At 38.3% G+C, this 15,738-nt stretch overlaps 1 protein-coding gene across 6 annotated transcripts in view; it reads right to left on the bottom strand.

Annotated features, from left to right (window-relative positions):
* Window positions 1-1,617: 1,617 nt before the first annotated feature.
* Window positions 1,618-15,738, bottom strand: part of ARHGEF7 (Rho guanine nucleotide exchange factor 7) — a 194,105-nt gene continuing 179,984 nt past the window's right edge. For 4 of the 6 annotated variants that reach the window (XM_039533492.1, XM_039533476.1, XM_039533468.1 and 1 more), the window contains 3 exons: window positions 10,170-10,269; window positions 9,517-9,571; window positions 5,067-5,189 (listed from right to left, as the gene is read on the bottom strand). In XM_039533492.1, coding sequence (XP_039389426.1) covers window positions 5,067-5,189; window positions 9,517-9,571; window positions 10,170-10,269 — 278 coding nt within the window. Of the gene's footprint in view, window positions 5,190-9,516; window positions 9,572-10,169; window positions 10,270-15,738 lie in introns of all 6 variants that reach the window. The other 2 variants (XM_039533501.1, XM_039533460.1) reach the window with 1 other exon arrangement.

The raw sequence follows: 15,738 nt of genomic DNA, 5'->3' as shown, positions 1-15,738 counted from the left end.
CCATTCTACCCTAGATCAGAGGCTGGTGTTCCAGCTCTGTGCTGGTAGCAGGATACAAAATTCCAGCCTCTCCACCAGCCCCTTTAAATTTCCCTTCCCCCAACTCCATGCTCAGCATAGCCACCCCAAGTCCCGTCCCTACAACTGCTCAACTTCACCTCACCTCCATGTTCCCCCAACCTCCTCTTTGGCCCTCCAAGCCCCCCCTTCATTGCCATACTCCCCAGTTCCTTATGCTCCCCTATTCAACAATGTATTTTCCCACAGTACTGATAAGACTGTAAACTTATGAATGACATGCATGTTTTGGGGCAGCAGCTGTTTCTTCCAGCTATCTACTGTCACATCCTTGCAAACTGCTCCTAAGCATTTGGAAAAATGCTTAGTAAAAGTCTAACAACGTCTTAAATCTAAATATTCATGAAATGCTCAAAAATGTTCAGAAAATGCTTTTCACAAATTTATGAAACATGAACTTCAGCTGCTTGGACAAAATGTAAATTGAGAGGAATTCTAAGGATGGCTGAGAAATGTTTAATAATTGCATCATAATCCATTAAACAAAGAGCAAGGTGGCCAGTTTCCAAGTTCATATTTGTTTGGCTAGCTTGGGGAAGAACATTTCCACTTCTCTTCAGGATCCCATCTCTATCCTTCCTGTGTTTTCTATTTATACCCCTATGGTAACAAGCACCTCCTTAATCCCTTCTATGCCTACCTTAGGTCCCAATACTGCAAACATACAGGACTAACTTGACTCATGTAAGTAGTCCAATTTGAGTTAATGCATGGAGTCCCATAAATTAAACATGTAACAGATTGGGGCCTTTGTGTAAGGTTTTGTATACTGTTTATTTTTGAGACTTGCCCACCTCACACCCACCCCACCCCCAATTAAAAAGAAGGTGGAAAGGCACTTCTCAGCAACAAAATATGCTTGGAGTTGGTAGGACAAGCCATTTCTGAAGTTAGAACGAGCCAGAAAGGAAAAAAAATTAAAGTGAACTTCAGGCACAAATTTAATAACACTAACTTTAAAATTCTCTCTTTTTTTTTTAAACTATACATCCTAGAAAAGCTTCCCTGGGATTAGATGCATCCTGTGAAACTTCGGAAAGATTGGCTTGTTTTGGGGGTGTCCAAAGGAAGTTAAAAATTTGAAGTTAGCCCCAACCTTTGATAATTAAATAATCACTCACACTTTTCCCTGCCCTATCCCAGACAGATTGTGCAAATCAGTTGATGTTCTTGGTATGAAAGATATCCCAACACATTTAGTTTATGATAGACCTACCAAGCAGCCCCCCTTGTTTGTTATCTTGTATCCTTGTCTCAAAATGGCGAGTTGAGAATGCTTAAAATTGGCTTTCCATGCTGAAGACCATTCTAATCCAAACAGGCAAAGGTATTTTTTTCAGGATAGCAGACTGAATTATATACAAATATCTGAAATTATATTTTATGAAAATGTGTATCAATAAAGGCAGTTTGAAAGCTAAAAAGTTTTCCTTCATATTAAAATCATACATCACACACTAGATGAAATTTAACTCTTCATGGTGTAGGTGGAAAATATCATTGTTTAATTACAACAAAGTGATATAAAAATTGTAGTAGTCAGTATCAGGACATTATCTGTGATCTAGTCTATGGTTGAATTTCTCCACAATTATTGTAAATGGATACCCTAGATTCCTTAAATGATTGGCATAAAGAAGGTTTATACAAAGGCAGTCAGTTGTTTAATTTTTAAGATGTCATGATATGGTGAAACAAACAAGCACATACATCATTTTAAGTACACAGTAATGTTATGCTACATTTTTGAACAGTTTAGAACTGAAAGTGCTTCACATCTATAGGATAAGAAATGGCTTCACTTCCTCATCCCTAAATGATGAGAGCAAAGAAACAACCCTTTAATAAGTTAAATAACAGTGCCCCATTTATCCATGCGTATGTTCCCAACAATTCAGAAGGTCACACAGTGAAATTTACAATCTTTATACAGTATAACAAATTTTAGAAGAAAAAAAGTTATCTAGCCATTCCTTGGTCCCCAAAACCCTGATCTTGCTCTCTGTTGTAGAGCTAAGGACAAAATGCAACATACTGTATTAGCCTTTTGTTGTTCTTGTTTTTTAATACCAATTTCCTCATCCCAATTCATTTTAATCAACCAGTCATTAAATCATGATCATATTAACTGCTTAATTCTAATATCAAAGGCATATTCAGTAAGATACCAATATGGGGGTACTGTTAAAGTAAAAATCATCATTAGAGCTCACATGTACTTTCAGCAAATTTACACAGCAATGCTACTCTTTACAATACAATGTAAAATAAGATCATGTTATGATGGAAGTTGTTCCTGAGTTAAAATTTGCTAGATGCCGCTAGATTAAATGTCTTCCTTTGTCTTTCCTCTGGAATGTCTTTTCACGGGTACTCAACAGAAAATTAAAATTCACAGTAAAATAACGGCTGAGTAAGTCACTTGGATTTCAATGCCTGAACTTTACAACTTCAGCATACCTGAACAAAACTCAAATCGCATTGCTATTCCCAAATCTAAATTCAGGAAAAAACATGATGAATTTGTGATGTTTAGCATCACTTAGCTTACTCTTTTTAAAGTATTGATATAAATTCTGCTAAACAAAAAAGACTAATTAAATATATCAGCCCAACATTTTGGTTTGAATTCAGCAACAGGAAATAACTTCAAGATAAGACATTGTAATTAGTAGTGAGCCTTTGGGAAGATATCTAAAAATCTCTCACACACCTGAATGCTTTAACTTTTTCTCAATCTGTTCCTTTAAGAATATGGGACAGGGGACCAATTTTCAAATGTGAGCACATGGAATTAAGTACCTAAAAATATATTTAGATGTCTAAAATGGTCACTTAGGGATCTAAATGGACATGCAGATCCCTAACATTAGGTTCCGAAGCTATTAATTTAATCCCTTGTATTGTTAAGTGATGGTATTTTTAACCTATCTATTGTTAAAAGAATCTCCATCCATTTTTCTCGGACAAGCAATTTGAAAATTTACTTTTCAACAGAGATTAATTGAAAATTGTATATGAAAAATGAAGTTTGTAGATAAAATGGACTTTTCAGAGCGAACTCTAACAGTCATCTTGCTAAAATAGGACATAACAGTGCATGAGCCCTATGAAAAATTGTGAGAAACACCATCCATTCTACTTTTAAAATGGTTTATCAGATAAAAATATTAATGAGTAATAAATGTAAACAAGAAACAAATTAATTCTATTTGCCTTCATTTGGGCTCTGCTTCAACAAAGACCTTAAGCGTTTACGTCAGTTTGAAGTCAGTGGGACGTAAGTCCAAGCTTAAAAGTTCACCACACGCTTAAGTGCTTTGCTGAATCAGGGCTACAATAAGTACCACTAAAGTCATGGAACAACTTGAGTAAAGGTTAAGGCCTTTTTTATAACAATGATAAAGCCAGTGCTTGAACCTGATGTACAGGTGGTTACGCTGTACCTCCATTTCTGGCTGCTGTCCGCTGAAAAAAAGACCAGAGAGAGTTGGAACACATCACGTGAGAGGAGGATACACCTCTCTCCTCTAATCTGATGACTAAAACAGAGCAGAAATTTGTGTCTCCTAGTGCTTGATCCAAAGCTTATTGAAGTCAATGGGAGTCTTACTATTAACTTCAATGAGCTTTGAATAAGATCCTTAAAAAGGGCACCAGCTGCAGTTCTGTAGTGTCTTCTATTCTAAATCTAGGAAGACACTGCATTTACTGCCGTTATAAAACCTACGGGATGAATGTTTTTAGTGGTGCCTACTGGATGCATTGCTGAGCTTCCAATCTGCCAGAGCTACAAATTACAAAACACACTTATTAGTATAACAGATGCCACAAAAAGGCCAATTGTAAATACAAACCTTATTTCTAAATTTTCTTTTGTTTATTCATGCTGTGATGGAAACAATATTGTTTTACATGTGATAAGAGAAGGGGATGGGGACCGACAGACTATTCTTCCACTGAGGGTGTTCTGAATAAAAATATCCTGCCTACTAAAGGAAGAACAGAATTAGGCTGGCCTAACCTGAGTGGCCTATTTAGTTTGTTTGATTATCGTGACCATAAAATAAATAGCATTTTTATTCACAAAATTGAGATTAGGATTTTTTTTTTTTTGAAATTATCAGCCAGTGTAAATTAAAGTACATGCACAACAATAGAAAATGTAGTACATAAACACCTAAAAATCAGTCATAAAAAAGCAAGCAAGGACATCAGTCTTTAATTGGCCAAAATAGTGTTGTATATTAGTAGTGCTCCAAACAAGTGTAAATAAATATGTCATGGGGCCATTAGAATGAAACAAAAAATGGTGTCAATCCACAATTTATTGTATCTTTTTTTGATTTAATACTGAAAAGCATTTAAAACTGTGTTTAAATGTTTGCACAGACATAAATAATGTTAATTAAATGATTTAAATACATTGGTCAATAAGAAAAAATAGGTTTTGTAGATTTGTGCATGTGATATGAGTAGGGTAATTTGAAACAAACCTACAAATGATCCAAACACAGCATCAAAGAACTCTGATCTTTCTGAGGTGAGAGTGTACTGTTATTTCTAAAACTTGTGACAATTATAATAATGGGGGAAAAGTACAGTATAACATTGTATCAGCCCTGATACATCAATCACGTAGGCATTCAAAATTACAGATATTTACAAGAAAAATATATATATTTAATTAAAAAGCCACTGAAAAACATGGACTTTTAGTCAGCTGCTGCACATTCTGCAAAATGAGGTAATTTAGATGAAAACAAATTAAGTTTTGTAAAGTTCAGGATCCATGGTCTCCACACTTATAGATTGCTTCAGTTGAAAGGTTTGACTTGTTTGTATACGTTACAAGCAAAAACAATCACTAGATCCAGTTAAATCCTGCTTTGTAGTGCTCTTGAAGCAACACTGACTAGTCAGAAGGCTTCCCAGCGTGATTTGACAACTGGTCTTTCAATAGAAAGAAACAAACAATGGTAAATTAGTTATAAATTGGTTTCATCCCAAGAAGGATCATTCATGTTCTTTAACACTTTCCTAACAAGCTTTTCCAGGTCCTTGCGAGCTCTTTGTTCTTCTTCTAAAGATTTCTTCATCTTTTTGTTATCCTGTTAAACAGAGGACAAATAGTTTTTGGTAACTTTTTTCAACAACAAACTGATCTTTCCTCACCAAAGTGCATGCTGCTAATTGAAGGGCAGTGAGGGCTCTTTTAAATAAAAGTCTGTTACAGATTTTGCTGCCTGATGCAGCTATTTTGTGTTATACTTATTCAATATTCAAAAGTTACTTACACAATTACTTGGTACAGTGAAGCAGAAATGCCTAATGAAAACTAAAATGCTTCTCTCTCTCATACATAGTTATTATTGGAAACAAGTCAGAAATGGAAAATAGTTTTCAAGTCCCTTGTGAGAGTTTAAGCACATAAATAACTACTATGGAATATATTTGTAATAAAATAGAAAGAGAATGAAATAAAAAAAATTAGAATGAAAAAACGTGTAAGAACCACTTATGCCTTCTGGTATTTCAAACTTCTTTACATTGAACTCTACACACTGAAATAAGTTTCACAAACCTAAAACACTACTGTAGAGCTCACACAAGCTTTAATTTGCTTTACTAGGAAATCTAAATTGCTTTATTGGTCAGGACACTGACATTAACTATTATTCTTTCTGACACATGCTCTGTGACTTCACTTCCAGCTAGACAACCATCAGTCAAACAAAGAGGACTGAGGTATTACCTGAAAGACAGCTCCTCTAATTGCAGTTTCACCACTTGATTGTGAGTCCAAGTCCCAGCATTTTGCCCTGTGTTTGAAACTTCAACCCACAACCTTTGGGGCCATAAGTAAGGATGCTACCAACTGAATGATACTAATGCTTACATCAGGGGTCGCCAACCTCTGGCACGCGGCTCGCCAGGGTAAGCACCCTGGTTGGCCAGGCCAGTTTGTTTACCTGCCGCGTCGGCAGGTGCGGCCGATCGCGGCTCCCACTGGCCGCGGTTCACCGTTCCATGCCATTGGGGGCGGCAGGAAGTGCCGCAGGCCGAGGGATGTGCTGGCCGCAGCTTCCCGCCGCCCCCATTGGCCTGGAACGGCGAACCGCGGCCAGTGGGAGCCGCGATCAGCCGAACCTGCGGATGCGGCAGGTAAACAAACTGGCCCCGGCCCACCAGCGTGCTTACCCTGGCGAGCCACGTGCCAGAGGTTGCCGACCCCTGCCTTACATCATTCAATCCAGTGGAGACTAATATTGGTAGGGGCTGGGAGAAGCAACCAGAGGATACAACAAGGATTCCATTAAAGCCTCCAAGAACGAGGGTGTGTGTCTGCTGTTTGTCATTCAGATTTGCAATCTGGACATCTCACTGTACTCTCAGCATCTATCAGATGATTATATAGTGGCAGTGAGCAGTAACTGCTTTTTTCCCCCCCATCTGCATGAGTTGGGAGTGAAATCTTTTCTCTCAGACAAAGACCACACTTCTATCTTTTGTCACGTCAAGATTGGACTATAAGTAGTATGCTCTACTTGGTGCTATGATCTGAAATAGCTTAGAAACCGAAGGTGGTAAGGAGGGTGGCACCCACTTCTTAAGTGGTGTACCTCACCATGAGTACATGAAACCAGTGGTCTGGAATCCAGATGTGGGTTTCCAGATGAAGTTTAAATTCTTGATTCCTACCTAGTATAAAGCCATATGTTCCCTGAGACTTGCCTAGCTTAGGGATCACCCCTCTCCCTATATGACACTGCCACAGTAGGGGCCTTCAAGGGAACTCCCAAGGTGTGTGAGAGAGGAAAACATTTGCAGGGTGTTCTCCATGTGGGCCCCTTGACTTTGGAATTCACTCCCCCATTACTCAGAAATAGACCAGATTTGTTAACTATTAGACTACCTGAAAAGTCCATCTATTTGGAGAGGCCTGGGGTATTGGGGTGATACCAGATGAGGATGCAGATTTTTATCTAGGGCCATTGAGAGTTCTGCAGGAGTTAACGTGAGACATTTTTGTTTTGTGGACCTGCTGCTTTGGTGCAGAGAAATGCTGCTAGTTTACTTTTGATGTTAATTTAATTGTATTTTGAATGGTCCATCAAAGGTGCCTAGAGCCTGGGATAGGCATTCTTTATATGCTGAAATCAACCCAAACCCCCCCAAACATTTTATTTTACACAGCAATTGTGATATTTATGGGGACATATGGTAGGTGACTATTTCATTTGTTCTGGAACAAAAATTGAGAGAGAGACAGAGAATACAGATTCATATTTATATGTATATAATTGAATCAGCTAGGTTAAAAACCTGTTTTGTGGTACACCGGAAGGGAGATTTCATCTAATAGTCTCTAGCACTGGAAGCGAAGATCACTTAACTACTTTACATATAGGGAAAAGGGACTAATTTAATGGCTTTTTACCCACCTGCACATTAAGGAATGCAGACGTGCAGCAGCAGAGAACAACAGTTGGGACTTCTCAAATAGAACTGATTCTGTGTGTTGGTTACATTTTTAACAGCTCCAGTGAAAATGTGTCTGACTAGGAGACCAGATAAATTGCACCGGGCCCTCCGAGGAAGTGGTAGCAGAAGGGCAACCATGGCTTTAAGTAAGTGCACAGGTCTGACGTAGACAGTTCTATCCATTAGAGTTTAGCAAAGATACCTTGACAGTATTTGATTCTTGAGAATGCCCAGAAAATGATAAGCATATACTTGCGATACTTTTTTTTTACATCTATCTTCTTTTAGGTAGGCACAGCCAATCAAGATTTTTTAAGAACCCAGAGATTCTATGGTTACCCCCAAACAATAAAAGACCTTGTAACCTTGAAAGTGTGGGCTGACTTGTAAGATACAGAGAGGAGGATTGGAACAGCCCAAGGACCATGGCAGGTACACAACAGATATAAATACATCTACATGAACATTTTTTCCAGTAATACAATCAAGATCAGTGCTAACCTGGGTTATCTGCTATAAGGAATGTGTACACAATTAAAAGCCTTGTTTCAGCAAAGGACTAAAGCAAGTGAGTGGTCTGCTTAAGCTATGGGTATTATTTAGTACTCAGACTGTGGTAGCAGGTTGGGGCCCCAACCACAGATCAGGGCCTCCCCGGGTCTGAACAGACTTTATTTTGTACCAGCCTTTCCCTATTATTAAGCTTCCATATGCCTTCTTACCTGTAGGTGAAGCACTGAAAACGTGGACCCACACTGAAAGAAAGCACCCGCAAGTACACCTGGGTGAAATCTTATGTCTGAAACGTTCTTTTTTTATTTTTTTTTTGCCATAAAAATTGCAGATTCAGATAGATCAAAACATTTTGCAAATTCGTGTTCAATTTGCCAAATTTGGGGGGTGGAAACCTTCCCCATAAATTCTGGGGAAAAAAAAATAAATTTCCTTTTGACATTTACTAAATGAAACATTTTCATTCTAAATGTTTTTTTTTAAAGAAATGTACATCAATTTTATTTTTAAAAGGTTTAAGCTCAATAAAGAAACCAACCATTTTGTTTCAGGTCAAATTAAGTATTTTGTTTAACCTGAATTTTTTTCAACTGTTTGGATCACTGAAAATTTTGAAAAATTTTAGGTTTTGGGTTGACCCACAGCTAATTTTAATTTTCTTTTCATTTTTTTGAATGGCCAGCAAACAAACAAATAAAAATCAGTTATTTAGACAGCTCTAGTTGCACGTTCCATGCTAGTTTCTCAAGGGGAATTCTGCAAGATGTCTCACCGATGGGATAAAATAATATCTGAGCTAACTTGTGGCATGAATGATTATTGAATAGCAGTCACATGACAATAAGTGAGGGAAAGGAAAGGAAAATGGCTCTTCATCTCCTGAAATGAGAAGATATAAGAATTGATCAAAAGGAGGTGCTCAAGTGCTGTGGGGGGGACTGGAGAAGGGATAAAGGCCTAAATAGAATCAGACATATTTAAATCACTGAGATTATTATAGTCTGAGTACCAGTATCTTTGTTTTTTTTCTTTTTCTATTTTTCAGTTGGTAAACTTTTATAGTATTTTAAATTTCTGCCCAATATGTCACAAATTGCTGCAGTTTGAAAACAGGGCACGTTTCACTCAGTCAACTCATGGAGATAATATACCTAACTCCTTTCTCCTGGGTTTATGTTTTTGTTTTGTATTATCTTCCCTCGGTTTCTAAACTACATTTTTTTTAATTCAACTGGGATAGACCTCCTTTTTTGGACTAAAAGCTGAAGATTCTGAATCAAGTCCTAACCCTGCTACTGAAAAAAAACAACTTAATCCTACTAACTTTAATAATTATTTAAATTATTTAAATTATTATCAGCTGCAACTACAACATACAATCCGCACCCTCCCCCGCCATCCATAAGTGTTGATAAAACACAGTATGCATTATTTACCAACCTGTCGTAATTCCTGTACTTCATCCTTTAATGCATATACTGTATCAACAAGGCTTCTAAAATAGAAGATTAAGATCTATTACAATCATTTCATAAAGTGTAAATGGATTAACAGATGTATATATTATTAAAAGGCATTAAGTACCATGCAATAAAATTCAACACATGAAAAATGAAAAATCATGAAGCAAAAGACCCAGATAGCTCCTAATACTTCCCCAACCCTTTGCGTAATGTTATACATTCTTATTAAGACATAAACCAGACAGGAAAACTCCTTAGAAAAAGGACCTGTCATCGTATTTGTAACATCTAGCATAACTGATGTAATTTTATTTGTGTCTAAAACACCATGCATGCCTAGTAAATTAAGTTATATACACTGTAAAATAAATAATAAATACAGTTAGAAAGAAGCCTGTGATTCGACACTAAAGGAAAGACTATATAATTCAGCAACAAAATTGATCGATTTTCAGCTGGTAGTATACGCTATGAATAACCAGCAAAAAAAACCTCCACCTGTATCACTATTGCTGTTAAACCTACTGCTACAGAATATACAGAAATACAACTTCACAGTCAAGTATAATCACACAAATTACTTTTGTGCAAGTGTGACATTTACTGTTTTAAATTTAGACATTTTCTTACTTTTCTTCGATCACAGTCTGACCATTGCTTTTTGTTTCTTCTACAATAATTTTCTCTTCCTCTGGAAGCAGCACTTGGGGAGCAGACTCTTTACGGGAACCTATTACAAAAAAAAATTACAAAATTAATAACATGCAAACAACACCAGAGGACTTTCAAGAGATTATTGTTTCACCTCTATAATGCATGACACACTTTATGAACCAAGTATTTGCTTTAAATTGTTTTTCTCATGAACACACAGCTATTGACTTATATCCTTTAGTTCTTTAACAATGTTTTTCTGTAGACTCTGGAATTTTTTTTTTTTTAAATCTGACTCATTTTTTTCATTTTTGTTGGTGGTGGAATTCCCCGGTGTTGTCAGTGGTGATGCTGTCCAGAGATCAAGGCACAGAAAAATATCTGTCTCTGAATTTGTAAGACTCATATGGATTCACCGCAGTGAGGTAAATAAGAGTTTTATGTGTGTATATAAACAAATTGCAGTCAAGCCTTTAGGGCTAATTCTGAACTTATTTACACCAGTATAAATCAGGAGTAACTCCAGCAAAGTCAATAGCTACACCAGTGAGAAGTGAGATCAAATGCTGAAATTGCAGTTTCAGGGCACAAATGAAATCAATCACTTAGGAGTGGGAGTAGCAAGAAAAAATGAAAAGATTTGAAATTTTGTTTTCCAGAAAGCAAGCTATTCTTTATACAGCTGAGAAGTTTACAGATAACATCATTTATACATAAATAAATAAAAGATGGTACTTTTTAACTCATATAAATTACCAAATTACATTATTAAAATCATTATACAAAGTACACAGTTAAAAAAAATATAAAACCCGTTAACTATAAGGGAAAAAATGATTTCACAACAATCTCAAAACACATCTCCTCCAGCACCATTTTACAAAGAACATTTTTATTATGAATCCAAAATGATGCATCTCTAAGATAATTAGTGTAAATTGTGAAACAGGTGGCTCTGAACAGATACTGTGCTGCTTTGAAGGCATGTGTCTTTCATGAAGCAAACTGTTCTAGAAATGATACTTAATTAGGCTGCAACAAATTACTAGCATTTTTCAAAAAGGTTTGTAAATAAAATGCTTCCTAAGCATTTGTTTAGAACTACATGTTTAGTTAAATAGAGTTGATAAAGCTTTGGAACTGTTGTACATTTACCCAAAATGTCAACTATGAAATTATAGACAATACCCACTCATTTCCCAGTTCATTATCATGGTCTTCCTCTAACCAGGAATGTATTAATTTCAGCATGATTTCAGTTTACACCCAATAAATGTGAATTGTGGGGAGCACTTCTGTTAGTGGAAATTTGCTCGTTCTTGATGACCAGCTGCTTCATTATAATGTTGCCTTTGCTTCACAGATGGTAACAAAATGCTGTAATCTCTAAACACAGGGCAAATCATGTTGAAGAACGTGAGCCCAATGAAATACATTAACTATCAAACCACTGCAGTCATATGTTCTGAGAACAAATAAGCCAACAGGAGAAAAATAGACCCCTGCTTAGTGATACAGAAAGGCTCAAACTACTTTTCAGTAAATGAGGGCAATCAGTTAAATCAGTGGGAACAGTCCTTCAGCAGGCATTGAGGAACTAACAGTAGATTCACATTTCTATACAATAAGAATCACAAGAAAAGGATCGGAGAGCAGAATCTGGTCCTAAACAACCGTAAATCCTATATAATAAAAAAGGGTCAAATACTGTTTAAAAATGAACTCATGCTGTTATACAATAAGAAAAATCATAATTTTGCAAGGAAGGAGTGACTTGAAACATAGGCACAGCAGCGCTCTGCGTATGTGGTGAAAGAAATTTCTGTACTGGCATTGTTCATCATAATTTTGACTGATGCAAAAATTATTTGTCTTGTGCTTATCAATAACTAATAAGCTGGGGAATTGCCTGAGGTAGGTCAGGCTAATTGTGATATGGCAGGCTATTGTGCAGCAATGAGGTAAAAATAATTGTAAGAGGCTAGACTAATGATCTAGCAGCATCGGAGTTTGGGTCTGAGTGTCAGTTTTTAGCACCCCAAGCCAGTAGGGACAGAGAGTGGTGTTTATTTGGGAAAGAAGAATGTCTTGTATTTGTCTCCAGTGACTCCCTTTACCTAGTTGAAGGAATGAAGCATTTATCTCTAGACGGAGCTGCATCCAAGTCTCTCTGCTGGAAATAAGGACGCAGTGATATCGGGCCTTTGGAGGGGTGGGGATGGCATGGGGAGAAAGACAGCTAAAACCAGAAAATGTTACAAATATAACATTTGTCTGTTATAACATTATATTTGTTATATATAACATTTGTTATAACATTATAACAAATATAATATAGCTATTTCACAAATACCATATCTAATCCATGTATAATCTACACACACACTATATATTATATATATATTAATCATAGATAACCATATGTGTATATTAAATCTGAAACAGACCACATAGAAAATACCTTGTGACACTGGGGTGTAGAATGCTGAAGTAAAATTTAAATCACATTTTATAAAAAAGAAAATGTTCACATTAATAAACACTGTACACACGCGCACATACACACACACACGTATACCAGTTATGAAAAATATAAACTATTCCCACGTCACTGGTCTTTTGTGGGCCAGAGTGAATAATAATGATGAAGTCAGAACATCAAGAGCTTCATTGTCATTCTTATTGCATTGACAAGCTTCCTAATGTTGTAATTGCTTTTTATTGTTGCCACCATGCAGCTCTCACCGCTCTGGCCTCAGATAGCTGTGTTTATCTTGTTCCCATGAAAAAAAGTAATTTTGTATTTCAGCCTGTCATATTCTATTTGCACTTCACAAACACCTGCTGATAGAATATTAATAGAGGTATGAAGAAACAAAAATTTTTCAACCTGTACTAAAAACATTTTAGTAGGGCGACTTATACAGTATTTGCAGAAAGTACAGATTTGATGCAATAACCTACAAGAGAAAAATGCAAATCTCTATTAAACTGTTTTATTGCCCTGATGATTTTATTTTAAAAGAGAAATCATATTGACTTTGCTACATTTACTTGTAAATTTCCATTTGAAATAAGTTTTTATCTCAACCAGAAAATCTAACTTTGTTAATGGCGGGTGTGTGGCTAAATCCCCCGAAGGTCTTTGAAAATCTCAAAGGCCAAGAGTGAATAAATCCTCAGCCCCTCTCCAAACTGTTTTCAGATGACCTCCTTGCAAGCTATGGCATAGGGGGCATGCCTATGGCATAGGGGGCATGCCTATGGAGTGGGGCTGGGGGCAGGAGGGGTGTGTTGGGTGAGGCTGGGCAGAAGCATGCAGCATTGTAAAGATGCAGCAGTGCTGCACCTATATGGCAGACCTAAGAGGCCTGTTCAAATTATACCTTAGAGGCACAACAAAGAATCTCACCCCAAGTCTTTTAAATTTTAAAGACGGAATCTATAACAGCAGTAACCTGTTATTTTCATTCTTTAAAATGTAATAATAACTGGGACCTTCCCAGCAAAAATGTTTGTACAAAACTGCATTTGTGAACTGTCCCACTGAAGTCAACAGGACTTCTCAAGTAAGTACAATTACACACTTGCACTCTGCCAGATCGGGACATTTATAAATAAAACACTTTCATGATGACATACTGGCCTGGTGTAAATTGAAAACCATTACAATGCAATATATACATAAAACAAACCCTCTGAAATCTCAAAAAGAGCTCAATGCAAACTGGTGTGGTGTAGTACAAAAATGCTGACCAAAACCCATGAATAGTAGATAAGGGCAAAAGAGGTCATAATTGAAAAACAAACAAACAAAAATCCCACCTTTGAAATAATTTTTAAAATTCCTAATTATTTTTAGAAGTGGGGAGGGAGATAAGTGAAACAGATGTTGGGGAGCGTGGGGAGGTGAGGCAATCCAGCAGCAGACCACAACTGCTCACCTGAGATGAGATTACTGATATTCCAAAAAGGACAGTAGTTTCATAGTCAGATATACATCCAGACAAAGATCTACAACATAGCCAGGTCTACGCTATTTCGGTTCTTAAAGCTCCAAAATACCAATTTAAATAAAGAAAAAAATCAATCCAAACATTATTAGGCAGCCATTGCAAAAGTGCAGGAAACTTGTAATATTACTCCCGAGGGAATTCTGCATCACAGCACGTGCACAGAATTCATGCCCCCCCTCACCCCCCTGATTTCTTTGCTTCCCCACAGAAAAATGAGTTTCTGACAGGGAAGCAAAGAGAAGCTGCAAGAGTAGTCACACGCCACTCCCTAGTTGCATAGGTACATCATTTCAGGCACTCAGAGAAGAGGTAAATCACTTCAGGGCTGGCGACACCCCAGCCAGTGGCTCCTACCCTGAGCTGGAATCAGCTGCTAGTCCCAGCTGGGCCAAAGGTAGGAGAGGATGGGAATTCCTCTTCCCCTGCAAGGAGTAGCTGGGGCTCTATCAGACCCACTGCCAGAAACCTCCCCCAGCTGCAGGAAGCTCAGCATCCTCCCCTGCATCCTGCCCCCCATTGCCCCTCAGCTGCAGGGGGAGGGGTCACTGTGCAGGGAGCTGCTCCTCAATCCGCCCAACCCCCATGCATCTGGATGTCCCATACCCAGGCACTCCCACCAAGCCTCACCCCGCATACCCAGAACCCCACTATCCCTCCATACCCAAACCTCACTCCATTGAACCTCAACCCCTGCATCTGGAGCCCCCTGCACCCAGACCTTCCCCCACTGAGCTCCCTACACTCAAACTCCCACCCCTCTGCATCACCCTGAGCCCCCACATCTAGATTCCCACACCACTGACCCACAATTAGCTGCACCCAGATCTCCACCCCACCAAGCCCCACTCCCCCAGCATCTAGATCCCCATACTGAGACCCCCCACACGCATATCCCTCCGCTGAGCACCAAAAACTTTTGCCCGGAAGCACCTGCAGAGACCCATTGCCCTTGCACTTGGAACCTCTTCCTCCACAAACGAGCCTCTTTGCATCCAGATCCCCCCACACCTAAATCCCCCACTGAGCTGCCTGCACCCAGACTGCCCCACACAGAATCCTCTCACGCCACACCTGGATCACCCCACAATGAGCCCCTCCACACTTGGATCCTGCCTGGTTGAGCCTGCCTGTCCCACACCTGGTGTGCCTGGCGCAGAGGGCCACAGCCCCAGGGTGTTTCTGAGGCAGGCCCAGGCCTTGTACTGTGTCAGGGTGAGGTGCAGCCTCACCACTGAGTCAGTGTCTCCGGGGTGGGTGGTGGGGAGGCTGCAGGGTGATCTCCCACCTTTGTGCAGCCAGTGGCCTGTGCTCCCCACTGCCATGCTGGAGCCTCTGCAATTATTTATTAACAAATAACAATTATAGAATTTTGCATAATTTTAAAATATTGTGTGCAGAATTTTTAATATTTTGGTGCAAAATGCCCTCAAGAGTATAATATAATCATGGCTGTTTGAAATGTCCGAGCAAACGTTACTGCATTCTGAACAAGTTGTATATAGTGAAGCTGCCTTACCCTTCCTGTGAAC

This window comes from Mauremys reevesii, linkage group 1 (assembly GCF_016161935.1).
Source record: "Mauremys reevesii isolate NIE-2019 linkage group 1, ASM1616193v1, whole genome shotgun sequence".
NCBI lineage: Eukaryota > Metazoa > Chordata > Testudines > Geoemydidae > Mauremys > Mauremys reevesii.
The sequence above is the reverse complement of the archived record's forward strand: the minus strand, read 5'-3'. Positions and strand labels throughout refer to the sequence as shown.